The sequence below is a fragment of the Hemitrygon akajei genome, chromosome 19 (genome assembly GCF_048418815.1).
Source record: "Hemitrygon akajei chromosome 19, sHemAka1.3, whole genome shotgun sequence".
NCBI classification, from domain to species: Eukaryota; Metazoa; Chordata; class Chondrichthyes; order Myliobatiformes; family Dasyatidae; genus Hemitrygon; species Hemitrygon akajei.
In genome coordinates, this window is record NC_133142.1 from 4,913,630 (window position 1) to 4,935,389 (window position 21,760).

The 21,760-nt window shown below is 41.2% G+C and overlaps 1 protein-coding gene across 1 annotated transcript in view; it reads right to left on the bottom strand.

The window, feature by feature from the left end:
- The window catches only part of LOC140741708 (protein transport protein Sec61 subunit alpha-like 1), a 36,314-nt gene that overhangs the window by 4,629 nt on the left and 9,925 nt on the right, over nucleotides 1–21,760 (bottom strand). The window contains exons 2-11 of the mRNA XM_073072001.1: nucleotides 21,146–21,213; nucleotides 17,291–17,356; nucleotides 15,973–16,051; nucleotides 13,303–13,434; nucleotides 11,662–11,771; nucleotides 10,298–10,451; nucleotides 8,132–8,292; nucleotides 6,226–6,423; nucleotides 3,167–3,358; nucleotides 2,875–2,951 (exon numbers count right to left, since the gene is read on the bottom strand). Of these exons, the coding sequence (XP_072928102.1) occupies nucleotides 2,875–2,951; nucleotides 3,167–3,358; nucleotides 6,226–6,423; nucleotides 8,132–8,292; nucleotides 10,298–10,451; nucleotides 11,662–11,771; nucleotides 13,303–13,434; nucleotides 15,973–16,051; nucleotides 17,291–17,356; nucleotides 21,146–21,213 (1,237 nt within the window). The remainder of the gene's footprint in view (nucleotides 1–2,874; nucleotides 2,952–3,166; nucleotides 3,359–6,225; nucleotides 6,424–8,131; nucleotides 8,293–10,297; nucleotides 10,452–11,661; nucleotides 11,772–13,302; nucleotides 13,435–15,972; nucleotides 16,052–17,290; nucleotides 17,357–21,145; nucleotides 21,214–21,760) is intronic.

The following is a 21,760-nucleotide window of genomic DNA, read 5'->3' on the forward strand; positions in this document are numbered from 1 at the left end:
TTAATTCTGCACCAGTCCCTTGCTGCAGCAAATCTAAAAGTTCAGGTAAGCAATCCCAGATTCCATGTAAAGTGATAGAACTCACATGTAACTAGTGCTGGGAAACGAGAACATTGCATAAAATGGCCTCTAGGTGGAGCCTGAGAGACAGCAGGCCTGAATTAAAGAGACGAACTGTCTCAGCCCAAAATGTCGACCGTACTTCTTCCTATAGATGCTGCCTGGCCTGCCGCGTTCCACCAGCATTTTGTGTGTGACTCTTTACAGCTTTCCATACATACTGCCTGACCCGAGTTCCTCCAGCATTCTGTCTCTCTCTAGACTTCCAGAATCTGAATTTTGAAAGTGTTCCGTCCAGTAATTGGGGTAGCAGAAAGGACGCAGATTTAAGATGACAGGAATGAATTTTAAAAAGGGACCTGAGTGAGTATTTTTATTAAAAACAGTCGATATCTGGTACCAGGACAGGTGGTGAAATCAAAAGCTTAGGAGGCATACAGATACTTGCAGAAAGATACAACCCTATATGCAGGAATACCAGCATAAACATGATGGGATGAAGGGACTGTTTCTGAACTGTACAACTCCTGCTATGACCCCCTTTTAGAAACAGCCTTTTATTGCATCTGCATATCCATATACTTTAAAATAAAACTTCTCCCACAAAGAGCCTCAGTTTCAAACTAAGGACAAACCTCAAAGGACATTTAAAATATATTTAAACTGTCCTAAAATTAACCAGTCTCCAAGCAATCCGTGCCAATAGTTCACCTTCTCTAAAATACTTTCAACACCATATGCCCAAAACCCTTTCACTTTTCTCTCAAATGTTTAAAGATATAGCACAGTAATAAGCCCTTCTGGCCCAACCAGATGTGCCACCCAATTACACCCATGCGACCGATTAATCTATTAACCTGCCTGTACATCATCAGGCTGTGGGAGGAAACCAGAGCACCTGGACAAAACCCCACTCAGTCACAGGGAGAACATACAAGCTCCTTACAGACAGCAGCTCGAACTGAACACAGATCACTGGCACTGTAAAAGCACTCTGCTAACTGATACACTATCATGCCACCATCTATTCTTTTGAGAAGATCTATTTGAAATCTACTGGAAGATCTATTTTCCCTTGGAGGGGCTGATTACAAGTAATTTGCAGTAGGACTGGAGAGAATATGAAGAAATCTTTCACCAGGTGCCTGAAAGAGTGATGGGAACAAAATCCCAAAATCCTTAGGCGCATGCATGAAGAGCCACAGAGTGAGACTCCGCCATAGGGTATGATTAGCTTGGCTCAGTACAGACACGATGCGCCAAATGAATGTAACTTCTGCAATTCTCCTCGATGGTCTTTTCACACAACTGTTGACTAAGCCACTCATATGAGAATCCAATTTTAAGAGCATTAACCATGGACTTATTTGTCCATCATACAACAATCACCAAGTTTTTAAAAAATGATGAGTGACATGGTGTAAATGGTAGCAGACTTTTCTCCACTGAGGTTGGGTGAGATTAGAACTAGGTCTTAGGTTAAGGGTGAAAGGTGAAACATTTAAAGGGAACTTGAGAGAGAATTTCTTCACTTAAGAGTGGAACAAGTTGCCAGAAGTGGTGGATGCAACATTTAAGAGAAGTTTAAAATTTAAAATTAAGAGTTAAATTTGATTCCTTCTTCACATATGCTAAAATAAATTTGAAGTTGGTAAGACAAAATGGTGTTAGCCTAAAAGACTGCTTGGAGAAAGTAAAAGGAGCACAAATCTAGCCTTGAGATTAGATAATGATGAGTTCATGTTTGTCTGGGGAAGGTGAGGTCATTGTGCAGGTGCCTTATTATGGGAAAATGCTAAGGGAAAAGGGTTTTGAATGGTGTAAAAAGGGGCAATTTCATTGCACAAGGGGGAAACTTCACAGGGTCATAACTAGTGCTAGAGCCAAGGGTTGGAAAAAAGAGACAAGGGCATTTAGAGATCGAGAGAGAGAAAGCTGTGTAGTTTTTTTTTGATTCTGTGGTTCCCTCCAGCTTTCAACAGATCAGCTCATTAAGTGGATGATAAGTATTAGTTTGTTTTCTATATTGCTACCTCATTTACCATGCTTTACTTTCTGATTTGCATGTTTTACATAACTCTAATAAAGTGATTTTTTTGTGATCTACATGAGTATAAAGTCTCCTTTGCAAATACATTTGCGAAGGCCCCTTGCCAAATCACAAAAAAATCACAATGAATTTTAAAGTATTTGCATTAGAAGTACACAGATGGGAAGGATATGGGGGTTATGTCCAGCTGTAGGTCGATAGGACAAGGTATAATAACAGTTCATCACAAACTAGGTAGGCTGTAGGGCATTTTCTGTGCTGTAGTGCTCTAGGACTCGAAATTTCTAGTCTTTTAAGCAGACACATGCATCTGATAATCTCTCTCCCTGGTTTACTGTTTGTAACTTCAAGTCAAAATCTTCAGTGCTGGTTACAATCAATTGCAGCAGGGCTGTGTTAGAGACCACATTGCATTGTCTCCGCTCTCCATCTCCATAAAGGGAGACAGGATTGGAGAGGAAACTGAACCATATTGGATTGATTCTGAGAACGTGGCAAGTGTGCATGCTTCCGTTCTGGCGGGCCTGGTTTATAGCAAGTTGCCCAGCAGGTACAGTGGCTAAGATGACCCGGTAAAAAACATTTAATTCCACTGCTCTGCTGTTGTTCTTGTGCATACATATGTAACAGGCTTTGATCAGTATTCATGTCATCACTTAACAGCAGCAGGGACACTGGATTAGGTTAAGGAATACTGAGGAACCTCAGCAGAGATATCTAACTATAAGATCCGATGTCAATATGGTGTGCAGTTAATAACTCACCTGTTAAGCTCATGGACCATTGAAGTCTCACGGTGCCCTCTCATCACCATCTGCTGTTCTTTTAGTTGCTTGGCAACCTATAGTTGAACAAGAAATGGTCAATTTTAGAAAGATTTTGGAAACAGCTTCAAGCCCTCCATCAGTGAGGCTACCAGGGTTACCTCAATGGTAGATGAAACAGCATAGACTATAGTTAGCTTTAAAATCAATAGACTAGATATTAAAAATAATGAAAAATAATAGCACGATTCCCTCAAATAGGAAGTTAGTTTCAACTTCTCAAAATACTTACATCCTTGGCAGAAGAACCAGATACTTCAATCCAGGTTTTGGAGAAGAAAGCACAGGAGCCCAACATGAAGACGATGTAAATCACAGCGTGCACAGGGTCATCCAGCACTGAGCCAAATGACTCAGGAGGAGACAGGTAATAGCACAGACCACCAACAGGATATGCGCGTGCCGGACCACCACCTGTGTTATCCTTCAAAGGGAAAAGGAAGAAGTTTTATACACAAATGACAAAGAAATCAAACCCCTCAGATCTTGACTCTAGTCCAATGCACTGTGTAATGAATAGATCTGAATAAATAGTATGCAAAACAAGCTTTTCACCGTTTCTAACAATAATAAACCAATACCAATTGAACTGTATTGGATTGATTACAAGAACATGGCAAGTGCACGTGTGGCTAACTGATGGCGCCCTGAATTGATTGGGCCTCCTACACCGGGGAGGGGGGGGGGGGGTCCTATCTTTACATGTGAGCTTTCGAGTGCACATGCTTTTTGTCTTGGCTTGTTGCTCCTGCACTAAGTCACTGAGCATGTACTCTGCTCCATTATTGAGCTTGTTCCACGCACAACACCAACCTAGAACAATTATTCAACAAGCTACACAGCACAAAGCATATTCTTCAGCTCAACCAGTCCATGCCAGCTAAGATGCCCATTTGAACTGATCCTATTTTTCTAAACCTTTCCCATCTATGTACCTGTCAAAAATTTTTAAATGCTCATTGTACCAACCTCTTACAAGTTTGTTTCACATACCCACCATGCACCATGGAAAAAACTTGTCTCTAAGACCTCCTAGTAGTGTAGTGGTGAGCACAACATTTTACAGTACAAACGACCAGAGTTCAATTCCCACTGCTGTCTGTAAGGAATTTGTACGTTCTCCCTGTGATCTTGTGGGTTTCCTCCAGGTGCTCCAATTTCCTTCCACAGTCCAAAGGTTAATTGGTCACTAAATTGTTCAGTAAATAGGCTAGGATTAAATCAGGGGATTGCTGGGCGACGTGCCTCGAAGGATTGGAAGGGCCTATTCTGCACTTTATCCCAATAAATAAATAAATCTTTCCTCTCACCTTAAACTTATGCCCTCTAGTTTTAGGCTCCCCTACCCTGAACAAAGAACTGTGACAATCTAACTTGTGTACTGTGTACAATTACACAGTAATTGTGTACAGTTCTGGTCACCGAATTATAGGAAAGATATCAATAAATTAGAGAGAGTGCAGAGACGATTTACTAGGATGTTACCTGGGTTTTAGCACTTAAGTTACAGAGAAAGGTTGAAAAAGTTAGGTCTCTATTCATTGGAGCGTAGAAGGTTGAGGGGGGATTTGATCGAGGTATTTAAAATTTTGACAGGGATAGATAAAGTTGACATGAATAGGCTGTTTCCATTGAGAGTAGGGGAGATTCAAACGAGAGGACATGATTTGAGAGTTAGGGGGCAAAAGTTTAAGGGAAACACGAGGGGGTATTTCTTTACTCAGAGAGTGATAGCTGTGTGGAATGAGCTTCCTGTAAAAGTAGTAGACGCCAGTTCAGTTGTGTCATTTAAGGTAAAATTGGATAGGTATATGGACAGGAAAGGAGTGGAGGGTTATGGGCTGAGTGCGGGTAGGTGGGACTAGGTGAGATTAATGAGTTCGGCACAGACTAGGAGGGCCGGAATGGCCTGTTTCCGTGCTGTGATTGTTATATGGTTATATGGTTATTCACCTCATGATTTCATGATCTCCATTAGTCACCTTTTATCCTCCTTTGCTCCATGGAAATCAGTCCCAGCCTATCCAGTCTCTCCTGATAACTCAAGCCCACTGCTCCAGGCACCATCTTGTTAATTTTTCATGGACTCTCAAGAATATTTAGAGTCACAGTAAGATACAAGTGTGGCCCTTCAGCCCACCGAGAATCAACCACCCATTTCCACTAATACTGTATTCATTTTTAGAATTTTAAACACATGCTCCTCATATTCCCATATATACTTCTCCCAGATTCTACCATTTGCCCACATGCTAAGGGCAATTTACCATGGCCATTTACGATCAGGTGTGCTATCCTGGGGAGGCATCTCTACCAAAGGAGGTGTAAGGCGCTCCTTCCTTCTGCTAGCCTGCAGCTCACCCTTGGGCAAGGTGTAGCACCTGCTTAGCCCCCGATTAGGGTCACGTGAAGTCATGGGAGCAGCTGGTGCATATCACAAGTCCTGGTTATGTGACCGACACTAGGCAGACAATCTATCACTGATGAGTAATGATAATGGCTGGGGGGGGGGGGGGGGGTCACCCATCTTGTAAAGACACAAGGCAGCAATGGCAAGCCACTTCTGTAGAAAAATTTGCCGAAAACAATCATGGTCAGAGACCGTGATCGCCCATGTCAACAGATACAGCACATAATGATGGTGACGGTGTACCACCCAACAGTAATTATTTAAGGCACCAGATCATCATCACTTGTTTGTAGGAGACTGCTATGTGCAAATTGGTTGCGCTGTCTTAAACTACAGTAATGGCAAAGCTTTAAAATTGATTCACTGACAAGCAATGGATATTGCCGGGGTGGTGGTGAGGAGGCAGATACAACACTGGTGTTTAAGAGGCTCTTCCACAGGCAAATGAATGTGCAGGGAATAGAGGGATACGTACAGCCAGAAGTGATTAGGTGCTATTTACTTAAATATTTCAGCACAACATTGTGGGCCAAAGGGTCAGTCCCTGCACGAGCTGCAGACCTTTGGGATGCGAGGCGTAACCAGGGAACCAGAGAAAATGCCACATCACAGGCAGCACTCAGGGTCAGGACTGAAAAGAAGTGCATCCAATACCAAGAGCACCTTCAGCACTCCAATGCTGATTTGACTCATTCTGTGTGTACAATATATTTCTACCACTTCTAAGAAAGAAAGCAGCAAATGTCAGATCTCTCCTTTAAGGAGAATGCACCTGGCTAATACACAATATAAAACGTAGAAATGCCTCTAGGTACAAACACAGAATCCATATTTACTATGACCTTTTAAAACTTGCTGCCCACTGAAGAGCTTGTACTTACAGACCAGGTGCCCAGCAGGTTGACCAGGAAATTGCCACTGAATCTTGTAGACAACATCTGGGAGATGACGTACAGGTTGGAGACCAGGGCAGATTGAAGGATGATAGGAATGTTTGACGTGTAGAAAAGCTTGATGGGATAGGTATTGTACTGTCCACGGTAGCGGGCAGACTTGATTGGCAGATCCACTCTGAAGCCCTGCAAGGTAATACAGGGTTAATTTAGAGATATAGCATAGCACCAGGCCCTTCATACCCAATGAGGCTTCATCGCCCAATTACACCTATGAGACCAATTAACCTACTAACCCCCATGCCTTTTTGGGATATGTGAAGAAACCAGAGAACCCAGAGGAAACCCTTGCAGTCATGGGCAGAATGTACAAACTCCTTACAGACAGTGGTGGGAATGGAGCTCCAGTCACTGGCACGTTATACCATTACACCATTATATCATTACACTACCGCACTGCCCCATTACTAAAAATTTACTAGGGATCAGTGTCATTTGACACAGAGACCAGCAATGATTAAAAAAAGGACTGAAAACACCAGGTAACAGGTTAGAACAGCAGTACTCTGGTACATCAAGTATAGAAAATGTTCTGAGACACTGGAATCTCAAAATTCAGCAATACTTGGGTTTATGTATCTCTGCACAACTTGATTCAATCACTGCCTTCCTGCACACAATACCTATCTTCAGAGAGAAATCAACAGCAGAAATGGTTGATTAATAGTTTGGACATTTGTGTTCTCAGTCAGCTCTGACATTAATTCTGTGAGACTGGGGTCTCCGTCCTCAGAAGCCTTTAAACCAACTACGTTAATTACTTTGTCCCAGTAAATGTTTGAACATTCAGAGTCATCGCAAACTGTAGTATATAATTCAAATGAACCATTTGTCAACCCAAAATACTGAAATAAACAATGTCACTGCAATGAATTAAATTGCATTGCATCACCTACCATTGATGGTCTTAAGAGTGTACAGGTTCCTAAAGGTTGTCACAGCCAGAGGAGGTAGTGGGGATAGCTCCCATGACTTATTAAATGCTCCCAATGGTGTGCATCTCAAATAGCCTCTGACAACCACATCCAGCTCCTGGTCTTCACTTGTGACTTAAATACCAAGCCTGGTGGAATATTTTCTACTGACAGAAGCAGCAAAGGTGGGTCACTGGCACTTTAAAACCAGTCTCTTTGGGTTGGTGGGGTTCGTCAGCTATGGTTGGCAGCTCATCTAGAAGGAAAACTGATCTCAGACCTCCACCGGCCTTGTGGCTATACTGATTCATAGAAAACCTTTGGGAGTAAACCCCAAGGGAAAACTCCAGAGCTGGAGTCCCTAAGGCAGCTCTATGTGAATTCAACACTGTCCAGCGACTCTTGCGACGCTGCTAGGGCCAAACTGTATCGGTCTCTGCTGTTCCTTTAGATTCATCAGCTGTATGGAGAGGGGGAGTCTGCTGCATGGGGAACAGCTTGCTCTCCGTATCATACTGTCTTGACTTGTGCACTGCTTGTGTATCACGTAGACAGCTAGGACATCACAAAATACAACGTCGTTCCTTTAGATAGAGAAAAGGAGGAATTTCTTTAGCCAGAGGGTGGCAAATAATGGAATTCATTGCCACAGATGCTTGGAGGCCAAATAACTGGATATATTTATAGCAGAAGTTGATAGGTTCTTTGTTAGCAAGAGTATCAAAGGTTACAGGAAGAGGACAGGAGAATGAAGTTGAGAGAGATAACAAATCAGCTAAGATCGAATGAGAGTTGATTCAATGAGCCGTGACCTAATTCAGCTCCTATATCTTATGGTCTTATAACATTAACTAGTATAGGCATAGACCAGAAAGACAAACAACTAGTTAATTTATGTTTGACAGCACCAGTCAACTCACCTGAAAGTATATCACTACAGCAAAGACAAAGATGGTTGCAATGAGATTCATGAGGTTTGGCAGGTTCTGACGGTAAAAGGCTTCACGAAGAGCACGGACTTTGTCCTGTCTTGTGGCCAGGAGATGGAAGAGGGCAATGATTGACCCCTCAAATTCAGTCCCTATTGACATTAAAACAGATCACGAACAATACATTAAAAGACTGACAATACTGGAACTCTTACCCATGACGGGCACAACCCTCCCAAGCATCTTGGACCTCAAGAAGTGGCATCCATAATTAAGGATCCTCAGCATCTGGGACATGCCGCCTTCTCATTACTACCACCGGGGAGGAGGTGCAGGAATATGATGACCGGCACTCAATTTGGGAACAGCTTCTTCACCTCTACCAAATGATCCATAAACACTACCACATTCTTTTTTGCACCATTTCTGTAATTTATAGCGATTTTGTGTCTTTGCACTGTATTGCTGCTGCAAAACATTTTTACATCATTTAAGATAATAAATCTGATTTTAAAATTATCCCGCTATTTGTATTGGAACATGGAACATGACAGACAACAGTCACCACATTCTAGCCAAGCTCAGGGCAGAAAGAGAGAAGGGACCAGGTATAAAAGTGCATCACAACATTCTGAAAGTCTGTTCGTGGGTTCTCCATTTAAAGATACAAGATTACACAAGTTACAGTATTGTCATAGTCCAAGGTACCCTAGATAAATTTAAATGGCATCAGATGGTATGGCCTTCACAGAGCCCTGATCTCAACATTGAGGCCGTCTAGGATTAACTGGAGAGACAGAAGCAACCAAGACGGACAAAGTCTCCTGAAGAACTGCAGCAAGTTCTCCAAGATTCATGGAATAATTTACCAGCCTATTTTATTATAAAACCGCACAATAATGTACCTAAGAGAATCGATGCAGTTTTAAAGGCAAAAGGTAGTCACACCAAATATTGATCTGATTTAGTTTTTTTTTTAAAACTTTTAATGTCTTTTTCTATTAATTTTTTTGATATTTAGAGGCTTTTCATCATCTTTGAAAGCATCTTTGCTTTACAGAATTTTTTTTACGCATGCCTGAGACTCTTGCATATGACTATACATGTATAGAAAAACCATACGACTGACAGCTTTTGTACAGATGGTTGCATTTCCTTAAAAGTTAAGTCATCATATTCTTATAAGAAGTCAAACTCTATTCACCATACTGAATTTTCGGCATATTCACACATCAGGCATTTAACTACGTTCCTTTAATAGAGCATCACTAATTTTGCTCTTTGCCTGCATCCAGTGATGGAAACTGATGACAGATAGCAAAGTGTTAAGAAAGCCCAGAGTAAGAAAACCTCCCCATGCCTCGGTGCAAAGGATACAATGACCAGTCAGCCCCCTGGGGAAAATACTGTCCATTTGTTTGCCAACAGTTATAGCCTCTCCATCTCTAAAGGCCACTTCTGAAGTTTTTGCTTACTCGTATCCCTGCACCACAGCCACAAGGCTAAATCAAACCCTGGCTAGACCACACCTGGGAGTATTGTGTTCAGTTCTGGCCACCACATCAGAGTAAGGACATGGAAACATTAGAGGGTGCAGAGAATGCTGCCTGGATTAGAGAGCATGCCTTAGGAGAAAAAGCTGAGCTAGTTACGGTTTTTCTCTTTGAAGAGAGGATCAGAGGCGACTTGACAGAGGTGTATAAGATTATAAGAGGCACAGATTGAGTAGACAGCCCACACCTTCCCCCCCCTCCCCCCCAGTGCGATAATGAACTGGAGGACATCCTTTCAAGGTGAGTGGAGAAATGTTCAGGGGAGATGTCAGAGGTAGGTTTTATTTAAATACAGAGTGGCAAGTGTCTTCAACGTGCTGCCAGAGGTGGTGGTAGAGACAGATACATTAGAGACATTTAAGAGACTCTTACAAAGGCACATGAATGAAAGAAAAATGAAGGGTTTGGGCTATGTAGGAGTAAAGAGTTAGACTGATCTTAGTGTGGGTTGAAAAGCTAGTAGTGTTCTATTTCTCTAATATGTATCCTTTTTCAATCGCCTTTCACAACCTATTAAATCACAGCTAAAATCTCTTCTGCAAAACTGTGGCAACATTAGCCATGGATTGTTGCATTGTCATCCAAGGAATTACTTTCCACCTACCTCTACCAGTGTTCACTGTAGTGGGACTGAAAGCTTTCCATACGATGGTCTCACAGATGTTGGTGGCAATGAAGAGGGAAATGCCAGAGCCCAGGCCATAACCTTTTTGCAGCAGCTCATCCAGCAGCAGGACGATCAGACCTGCTACAAACAACTGTACAGAAGAGTTCATAAATCCCAGTGAAACTCTGCTTGGACAAAGCAATACAGCGGCAGCACTTTAGTCTTAAGCTGTTACCATTTTCAGTGTAAAGTGTTTTCAGTTTCATTTGTCACATGCACATCAAAACTTAGTGAAATGCACCATTAGTGTCAACGACCAACAAGTCAAGGATGTTCCAGAGTTACGGAAGTGTTTCCATGCTCCCAGCACCAACATAGCATGCCCATAAACTTACTAATCCTAACCTGCAAATCTTTCAAAAGTGGGAGGAATCCAGAGCACATGGAGAAGACCCATGCGGTCATGGGGAGAACATATAAAATAATTATAGACAGTGAAGGAAACTGAACCCCAATTGTGATCGCTGATTGTAATTCATTTGTCACAGAATTACGCTAACCATTGCACTGCCATTAAGGCAGAATTCTTTGCTAAACTACACTTGGGAAAGTATGCAATATTATGGCACTCTTCTACACCATCAGGGTGGTAAAGCCAAATTTAGGGCAGTAACCACAGTAGCACAATGATTAGTGCTACATTGTTACAGTTTGGGGATTTCAGGACTTTCGTGTTTAATCCCATCACCATCTGTAAGGAATCCCCGTGGAGTGTGTGACTTTTCCCCGGTGCTCTGGTTTCCTCCCACAGTCCAGACATACCAGGTAGGTTAAATGGTCATTGTAAATTGTCCTGTGATTAGGTTAGGGTTAATTGGGTTTGTTGGGGGGTTGCTGGAGCACCATAGCTCAAAGGGCCAGAGGGGCCTACTCCATGCTGTATCGCTAAATAACTAAATCATTTACACCAGGTTATAATAATTTCAGTATACACAAAACAATTTATTGAACATTGATATGCCACAAAAGGCTCAATGGCCAGGTCATTGCCCATACAGGGGATTTAAAAAAAAGACCAGTTGCATTTAGCCAACTATAGACTAAAGTCAAAATACAAAGGGAATCTCAAAAATCAAGGTCAGAAAACTAAGCTTGAACTGGGCAAATTAAGGAGTTTCCCTCCAATTACTTAACAGTTATGATAAATACCAAGTCATAGCATAGAAAAAGCCCATCACCACTCACACTCAACTATTGCTGCATTAACCAGCACCTGACCTGCAGCCTTTTGTGCTGTGATTCAAGTGCTTGCCTGAATATTTAAATATGAGTGTATCTAACACCTGACCATGACACCTTACCTGAATAATGATCAAGAGACAGATGCCAGCTCCCATTTCTGATGGATCTCCATACATGCCAGTCATGACGTATACAATTGCTTGTCCGATCGTGATGATCATACCGAAAACTGTGGGGCAACAGTGCCATGATTGAGAAACAAACCAAAGTGCAGCGAAAGAATTATTTGTATATATTTAGCTAATGAAAATCTCAACCATTATAAAAGCAGTATAAAATAAGATTCAATGTTATACTGAACGGAAAGTTTTCCTCTGCATTCTATTATTGCTTTTCCAAATGCACCATTGTAATGAATTGATCTACATGGACACATGTAAAACAAGTCACTCTCTCTCTTCCCCCCACAACCCACCCCCTCAGCTCAATAGATGGGAAAACAACAAATCAATTTACAAATTTACCAGCTTATCTTATGCAAGGAATCTAACTTGAGGGAAGCAGAAAATTTACTAGACTAATAATTTGTAGATGACAGTATTGCCAAATATCAAAAATACAATATGCTGGGATTGATAAAAGCTCAATTTTATTCACATATACATTTACAAATATTAGGAATTTGCTGGGGTGTGTTGGTGCGCCATGCAACCAAAAAAGTTATAAAGAATCATATAAAATGTTAGAAGTACAGATATGGAATAAATGTGCATAAATACTAGTGTGCATTTATGTCAATGTCACATGAGAGAATAGTGTTAGACCATTAAATGCTCAAGGTTTGGTTCAACTTCTTGTTTCAATCCTCAGAGACACAAACACAGTCAAAACATTTTCTCTGGGGCCTTGCAGAGACTTGTCCAATAGACTCATATTATGAAAAATGTCTTAGTAGGCTCGTTTCTACAGCCATTCTTCATCTTCTAACCTACAAAATGCAGCTTTTGCAACGTTTACAACAACAAAGTGACCGGCCAGCAGCTGAGTGACCATGTGTAAACATCCCTTTAGAATGAAAATTTCCCTCCAACTTTTGCTCCCATAATCAGTTGGTAGTACGCAAGGGGAAATTCCGGGAGGCAATTTGGAAGGAAGGGACGATGTCACAGGGCAAGTTGGTTGAAAAACACACTTCACGCTCATCAACCCACCGTCCTCCCCTCCTCCCCCTGCAATGCTGCGCTCACCGATTATCAACGGCCTCCCCTATCTCACGTCAAAAACCAAATAAATACGGTCCTACTGCGCACTGCCTTACTGGGCTGAGACCTGTAATGAGATTGCTAATGGGCTGCTCGGTCACTACCCACCGCTGTGAGAGCTAGCATCGCCAATTGCGTGAAGTTCAAAAACCAATTAAAAAAAACAAATCACGATCTCTCACAGAACCCGAGTTGAGAAACCCTGAATTAGTGGTTATAAAATTTATCAGTAAATCCAAAATTAAATTAAAGGAGTGAAGAGATATGCGAAACTCACTACCTCCGAGTTGTGTGACTTGCACAGGATGCATTTGAGATGAAGCCACGTACAGAAAGAAACAGAAGATACATTCATACAGCTAGATGAACAACATGACAACATGGGAAGAACATGTAGCATGAATGCAGTTGCACACCACAGGGAAATGGCCACTTTTCCCCCTACAATTGCAATAGAGCTGAGGGCAAATTTGTGTCAAAATGCGACCTGATACTTACGTTTTTGTGCTCCATTAAAGAGAGCTCGATCTTTGGGAGTGTCACCAACTTCAATTATCTTTGCACCTGCCAGAAGCTGCATGATGAGACCAGACGTAACAATTGGTGAGATACCGAGTTCCATCAATGTGCCTAAGATTTAAAACAAAAGACATGGTTTTAGTATCAACACTCCAGAATTCTTCACCAACAATAATGTTGGCACTCCACAAACTCAGAGCTCCCTTGTCCTTCTCTGCTCGTTTCTACCTCCTGTCCGAGATCCACAAACCTAACTGCCTGGGTAGGCCCATCAGGAAGGCCTTAAAAGTTCTCTGCTTCTTTCTAAATAGATCATTATCATTGCCCTCAACCACCACCTTCCTCCATCTGGCAGAACTGGTCCTCACATTCAACCATCTCCTTTGACTCCTCCCACTTTCTCCAAGCAACAGTTCTGATAAAGAGTCTCGGTCTGGAATGTCAACTGTTTATCCCCCTCCATAGATGCTGCCTGACCTGCTGAGTTCCTCCAGCATTTTGTGTTGTTACTCAAAACTACTGAAGTGATCCACATCAAATCTAAAAAGGAACTGCACTGTCAATGATGTCAGCAGCTGGAGACGGGGCAAGGTTTAATTGATGTGGATTGTAGATTTGGACTCGAATTCAGTTTTTTATGTCATGTTCTATTTCTAGTCGCTATTCTTTTGTTACTACTGAGGAATTTTGAATTGGGCAGCCTGCAAATAACGAACACTGAGTGAAACTGTACTGAAATATGCCTTTTGTGTTTTATGTTGTGTTCCCCAATTTTTTTTTTGTTGCCATTTGCACAATTTTTTTTGCATGTGAGCAGGGGGGTGGTTTGATTTTTGATCCTTTTTCTTTGAACAGGTTGGTTCCAGTTCTTTGTTTCATGACCGCCTGTGGGGAAGATGAATTTCAAGGTTGGATAGTGGATACATATTTTCATAATATCTACTTTGAACACTAAAGTTAAGATGCAAAATTTCAGTGTCTATGGAAAAAATCCTCCAATCAAATCTGCTACTTCATAGCTCTAACAGCCTCAGTTTAATTCCAACACTCTGCAAGCTCCAGAGATACCTGCTCTTCCTGTGGCCATATGGGTTATTCCTGTATATTCCAGGTTTCCCCCCCCAAAGAAGCAGGCCAATTGGCTACCGTACATTATGTGTGTGCACATGCATGCGTGAGAGAAAACAGGGCACGGGGAATTGAGAAGGGAAAATGGGATTCCTTAGCTAGTAAGCATATTCCTAAAGTTTGAACAGACTCTTTCTGTGAGATAAGTTAAGCCAAGAGATAATACTTCTAGTTGTGCAAACCGGGATGGGAAATACCAACAAATGTTCACAATGCTGAATACAACAATGCTCTACAACTCTAGCAAATGTATGGTAGTAAGTACTCTGTTTCATCACTGCCTGATATGGAGACACTATTGCACAGCATCAAAAGTGGCTGCAGAGGGTTGCAGACTCAGGCCAGCTCCTTCACAGGCACAACCCTCCCAGTCATGGATGACATCTTCCAAGATGCAATGGCTCAAGAATGCAGCATCCATCACTAAGGACTCTCACATACAGGACATTATCTGGAGGTTCTGTAGCCTGAAGATCCACACTCAACAATTCAGAAACTGCTTCTTCCCCTCTGCCACCAGATTTCTGAATGGTCCATGAACACTACCTCATTCAAAAGTGCATTTTTTGTATGTTTTTGTATTTTACTGCTGCTGGAAAACTGCAAATTTCGTGTCTTAAGACAGTGATTAAGAAACCTCATTCTTATCTAGTTTGCCAAGTAACAAAACAAAACATTATTTCACCACAATTTCCACACCTGACTGGAAAGACTGGAGATAAAGATTAAATAAAAAGATTATCTGCATCAAACAAAGTCACATAATTGCAAGGCACAAGACCATCCCTCAGCAAGCTTATTCTGTTAAGTTCCAAATGTCTGTGATGGGTTGCTTGGTCTAGTGTTATAATAGGTAAGGAACCTATATTCTGAACAGCCTTTGCTTTACTAATGTTTTTAACCACAGAACTATGAACCTAAGCTTTGCTTCACAAGAAGACTACATGACACAGAAGATATCAGATCAAGGTCACGACTGTCTGCTTTAGCAGTAACTGATTTGAAATAGTTTCTGTTAAGTGGGTAACATTCTTAGTGCTTTCAATCTCACCGCACACAAAGATCACTTGGCTTTTATCTATAAACACCCACTGCACACAGAATGGTTGTACCTTAGAAGGGTCTAATTATTCAGCAACATACAACAGAGCAAGATAACAACACAGCAATAACTTGCATACTTGAAAACTAAATAATTTGAAATTAAGATAAATTATATAACCTACAAAAAAAATCCCCGGAGAGGTTAAATATTAAGAGTGCCAGTCGTTTTCTCCTCAAAAATTGGAGTGGAGCCCATGGGCATACTCAGCTCATTCTTGACTCGCAAGTCCAGGACCTTCTTGCCTGGGAGGAACAGTATGCTGATGGTTTTGCTCCAAGCAACCAGGCTAATGAGTAAAGCTCCAGTCCAAAGGCAGGTCTAACACAATATGAAAGGGAGAAAAGACCCACTTGATAAACTGACAACTATTGCTCCTAAATGGGACGTGCAACTCTATCTGAAATAAACTTGATTACCTCTGTTTGAAGCTAATATAACTCTCATCCAGTAGAAAGGATCTGCAGAATCTGAGGACATGATGCCAAATAGAGGAATCTACAGGTTTAAAAACAATTATAAACAGTAGTTTTAATGAAACATTATCTAAAGATAACAAGTACACTGAAAAGCAGAAATGACTGATTCGAGGTGGCATAATTTTAAGGTGACTGGAGGAATTTACAAAAGGTATGTTATTCCTTTGTTATCTTTTAAGGACCCCCATCAGCCAGGACATGCCCTTTACTCATTGCTACCACTCAATGATTCAGGAATAGCTTCTTCCCCTCTGCCATCCAATTTCTGAATTGACATTGAACCCACGAACACTACCTCACTAATTTTTCTCTTTGTGCACTACTTATTTAACTTTTTAAATATATTTATACTACAATTTAGTTTTGATTATGTATTGCAAGTACTGCTGCTGCATAACAACAAATTTCATGACACATACCAGTGATATTAAAGCTGATTCAGATTCAGTTTATGTTCTTTTTCTGCTTTAACATTACGGTCTGGCCACAATTGAACAGCTGCTCCAAACGGCATTTAACTGAAGGTCTGAGTCACCTGGCAATGCTGGCAGATTCCCTCCCCCAAAGAGATATAATGAAGAGACAGATTTTCAACTCTGCCATGGATGGTCCCACCCCGACTGCAAAAGGTGGTGGTTTGGGCATGGGGCCAGCAACCACATCACATAAAAACTGAGAACTACAGACCTCAATACTAGCAGGGGAAGGATCTTTGCTTAGAATAAATATGAAATCATCTGGTGAAAGCAGAAGCTCCAGAGCCAATCAACCTTCAGTCCTGGACAGGAAACTCTGGAGAGCTTCTATTGGTAATGTAGTGGTAATGGGTTTAATAAGACAGATTTTCACAGTAATCTGGTGTTCTGATTATCATTAGGACACGATCTCTTTTCTAAGAGTACAATTTAACATTCACAGCTGCCATGCTGGAATTTGACATTATTGGATGGCTAAACTCTGGGTCTTGATTAGCCAGGGCATCAAAGGGTAGGGTGAAGACAGGGGAGTGGGGATGACTGGAAGAATTGGATTAGCCCATGATTGAATGGCAGAGCACACTCAGTGGGCTGAATGGCCTACTCCTCTCCTATATTTTATGGTCGTCAGTCCTGAAACAATCACAATACCAGCACAGGACCCCTTTTACTAGAATTACATCTGAAGCAAATAACTCAAATATGTTAACATTTGATTTTGTTTATTAGCCAAGATGCTTGACTACACGAAACAAGTAAAATACAGCTGTAAAGGTACTGACCTGGCAACAGACCAAGAAGATGAAGAGTGTAATGGCTGTCCATAATACTTTTTCTCTGAACTGAATCTGAAACAAAAACAATTAGAACATTGAAACATTTGTTAAACCCAAATGGAGAGCATTCAAACCGGCTGCATCACCTTATGGTATGGGGTTACTGCACAGGATCGAAATAAGCTGCAGAGAGTTGTAAACTTAGCTCCATCATGGGCACTGCCTCAAAAATGCTGCATCCATCATCAAGGTCATGCCCGCTTCTTGTTGCTACCATCAGGAAGGAGGTAGAGGAGTCTGTTCCAATTCAGTAACAGCTTCTTCCTCTCTACCATCCAATTTCATTGAACATTGAACCCATAAACATTACCTCACTACTTTTTTAAATCTCTATTTTTTGCACTATTTAACTATTTAATATGTTTAATATGCAAGTATTGTACTGTTGCTATAAAAGCAGCACGGCAAATTGCATGGCATATGTCAGTGATATTAAACCCGATTCTGATTGCAATGACAGCATATTATAAACAGGAAGAACTCACTCCACATCAGAGAAGCTTGTGGGAGCTTTGTATCTTGTGTATTCGCCCCTTATGTAGTAAATGTTTGAATATGAATACCAATTATGCATCCATATAGTTAAATATCGACAGGAAGGAGGGCTACAAAAACTTAAACGAAGATACATTAAACTTTGAATGTTATTGGTAAGTCAAATCCAGAATATATTTCATGCCATTGTGGCCAATTTTTTTGCTGGCAGGATTAGGGAAGGAAAAATGTTTACGATGAATGTAATGAATCATCTAGAAAGTTATCAGAGAGAGGTAAAGAACCATCGTCACACTACCTAATATCCAGTGCCAAAACTTGTGTAAACGAGATAGCCTGCAGATGCTGGAAATACAAAGCAACACAACTATCACCTTTCAGCTATCCTCCTTCCCCTCACAATTTTTTTTTATTCTGGCGTCTTCCCCTTCCTTCTCAGTCCTGAAGAAGTCTCGGCCCAAAATGTCAACCATCTGTAAATTTCCATAGATGCTGCCTGACATGCTGAGTTCCTCCAGCATTGTGTAAAACGTATAAAAGTTCTAAGTCATCATTTGTAATACAATACTAAAGTACTCTACTCCCAACCCCCACCAAACCAAAGTCAATTTCCGTTCTTAATCTTAAAAATCATACAACAGATCACACTTTTATTCACAACTCCACAACTCTACGTTGTTATAAACCAACATTCTACTTCCCCTTAAAGTAGGTCAGGACATTTCTCAAAGCTACACCCATTTTGAATAAAGCACATTTCTAAGGAGTGCTGGAAACATGGATCAACAGCATACCTGGTCAAAATCAACAGCATTCATCTGAATTATCAGGCCTCCTCAGGATGCTGGTAGCTCCAAGCCCTTATACCCAGATTTGCTGTAACTGTTCAAGCACGAAAGCAAGTGTATGCAAGACTATATGGTATCTAGCTGGTAGTCCTTATTCCTCAACCTAGCAACAGCATATCTGGAATATCTCTTGTAGGCTGTTTTGCCATGTCTACACAAATATAATTTCCATTTCTTTGAAGTGTCCACAGAATTAAGAGTATTTTATCACCTATGACTGAGCCTCAATCTCCACGTGATGATTTAGCAATTAAGCATACCCCCAAAACACTCTTGATAGCAAGACACCTAAAAATAACACCCGAGCATGAGAGAGAGAAATCCACTTCTGCTGCATCTTCGTGTGTCTCTGCAGAGAGCAAAGAATACATATCCAGTAATAAAAGCTAGACTGAATCTTCCATTGTGTAATGGGAGTTATTTTAACAGAGTAGATATGCATTTGTAAACCAGATACATTACATAATGAACATGTACATTATATGGAATTCTGTACGTCCTCCCCTGCGTGTATTTTCTCTGGGTGCTCTGGTTTCCTCCCATAGTCCAAAGATGTACTGGATAGGTTATTTGTCCTGTAAAGAGGTTAGGGTTAAATTGGGGTCATGGTGTGGGGGGGGGGGGGGGGGAGGGGGGGGAGTTGCCTAGCAGCATGGCTCTAAGGGCACAGTATCTCTAAATAAATACACTGAACAGGCAGATGCTGAGATTTTGCCAATGGAAGGGCTGGTTTGATTTAACAAAAGCGTCCAGTATTACTATTATTATTCAATATTATGAAAAAGTGTTAGCAGTCCTGAGGTGCATAAAGGTACAGGCGGCACGGTAACGCAGTGATGCCTTACAGTACCAGTGATCAGTAGATCAGGGTTCAATTACCACTGTTTGTACATTGAGAAGAGTCTCTACATTCTCTCAGTGATTGTGTGGGCTTCCTCTGGATGCTGTGATTTCCTTCCATATTCCAAAGATGTACGGTTTAGGGTTAGTAAGCATGCTATGTTGGCAGTGGAGGCGTGACGACTCTGGCAGGCCGCTCCCAGCAATCCTCAGTGTTGGTTGTGGACACAAATTTAACTCTGTTAAATCTCCAGGGTCTGACCAAGTGTATCCGAGGGTGCTGTGGGAAGCAAGGGAAGAAATTGCTGCTGCCAGTAGCGATTCATGTAGCTATATTAGGCACAGTGACATTCTGGAAGACAAAGATGTTGTGCCTTTATTCAAGGGCTGCAACAGGAAGCCGGACATGACAGACCACCAAGCCCAAAATCAGTGGTGGGAAAGTTACGGGAGAAGATTCTGACAGAAAGGATCTACTTGCATTTAAAAAAGGCAAGAACTAATGGAGAATAGCTAGCATTGCCTGGCACCTGAGAAATCTCATTATAATATTTTGTAGAACCACCAAGAGGATCAATGAGGACAAGGCAGTAGATGTTGTCACAGACTTTAGCAAGGCTTTCAACAAGGTCGAGCATTGTAGACTGGTCTGTGGGGGACAGTTCACATGGAATCCAGGGCAATTCAGCCAACTGGATACAGAACCAGCTTGTTGGAAGGAGATGGGTTTGGGGGTGGGGAGTTTTCAGTCTTTTTTAATGCAAACAATGCATTTCTTTGTATGCAGCCATGTACATGTGATTAATTAATCTGAATCTGGAGGTTGTGACCAGTTTGTCATATAGACTGACAGTTTAGATGACTAACGTAGGTGGTACAATTAGCAGGTTTGCAGATTATACCAAAAATAGTGAACAGTGAAGATTGCCCAAGATTCAACAAAAGGGCGCACACTTAACATGGGAGGGGAGGGATTTAAGGGGGAATCTAAACAAGATTTTCCACAGAGCAGTGGACACATGGATCAAGCTACCAGGGACATGGTGGAGGTGGGTATAATGATAACATTGACATTTGCACAGGAAAAGTTTAATGTACACTGCTAATTTATTCAACCTTTCCCTATTACGCAGGCCTTCAAGTCCCAGCAACAAAAAGTTATCAAAGAGCAGGCTTTCCAGCATCATCCTCAGAAGCATTTTGTACAAGAGAATTAATAGACTTTTAAACCATTAATTATGATGAGTTACACTCTACCACTCAATGGGTTTAAGAGACTAATGTTTTAAGAATGAGACTGCAAGCATCTTTTAGAAAGCCTTCAAAGAAGGGAGTCAACAGTTCAGGACATTGAAGTTATACAGTCTCAGTAATACTGTTACCTCCGTTTAATTCTTCAGTCAATCTCATGTGTTGCATTATTTAATTAGATCTTGTAAATTTTAATCAGTCAAATGACCTGCTCTACTTTTCTTTTTAGGACATTAATTGATGCTAGATTTATGGTGGCATTTCACTGGAATATGAACTTGGGATCTCAAGGCAGTATATAAATACACATAGTGTTACCACTACACAGTAAATGAAAAATAAATCAGCAGATGGAAGCAATGGTTACCTTTCTTTCTGGTTTTTGGATTTCTGGTAACACAGCACAGAACGGCTTGATAACTTCAAGGAATTTTACTGGGGGAAAAAGACAACAACGTTAGCATCTCAAATGTTGAAAAACGCAATACAGCACTCAATAACCCTACCCCTGTCCCAAAGGGCTGGACAGGATAGAGAACTTTACCAGTGATCAACAGATAACCCCACTTCATTTCACAAAACCTATGCTTCATCTATGTTTAATGGATTAATGCTTCCAAAATGAAGCCTGAGTGCTGATTTTGCAAAGGTCAACTGGAACAAGGACCTGATCTTCATGGGAACTCATTAATATATCCAGTTTTAGAAATGCTATTGATTGCCTATGGAGTTGGAGACCACAATGACATAAAAAAATCAAAAGACAGATGCAGGATATTTAAATCAGCAAATGCTCCATCCTGAAGGCCTTTGACTCAAAATGTTAACTGTTTTTCCTTCCTATACTAAGTTCCCCCCCCCCCCACACCATTAAAGGCCATTCTACAACAAAGGCATATTTACACCATACAATATTAATTTTCTATTTACAGACTTTCATAGAAGTAAAACTGACCATTCCAATTTAGCATGTAATAGGACA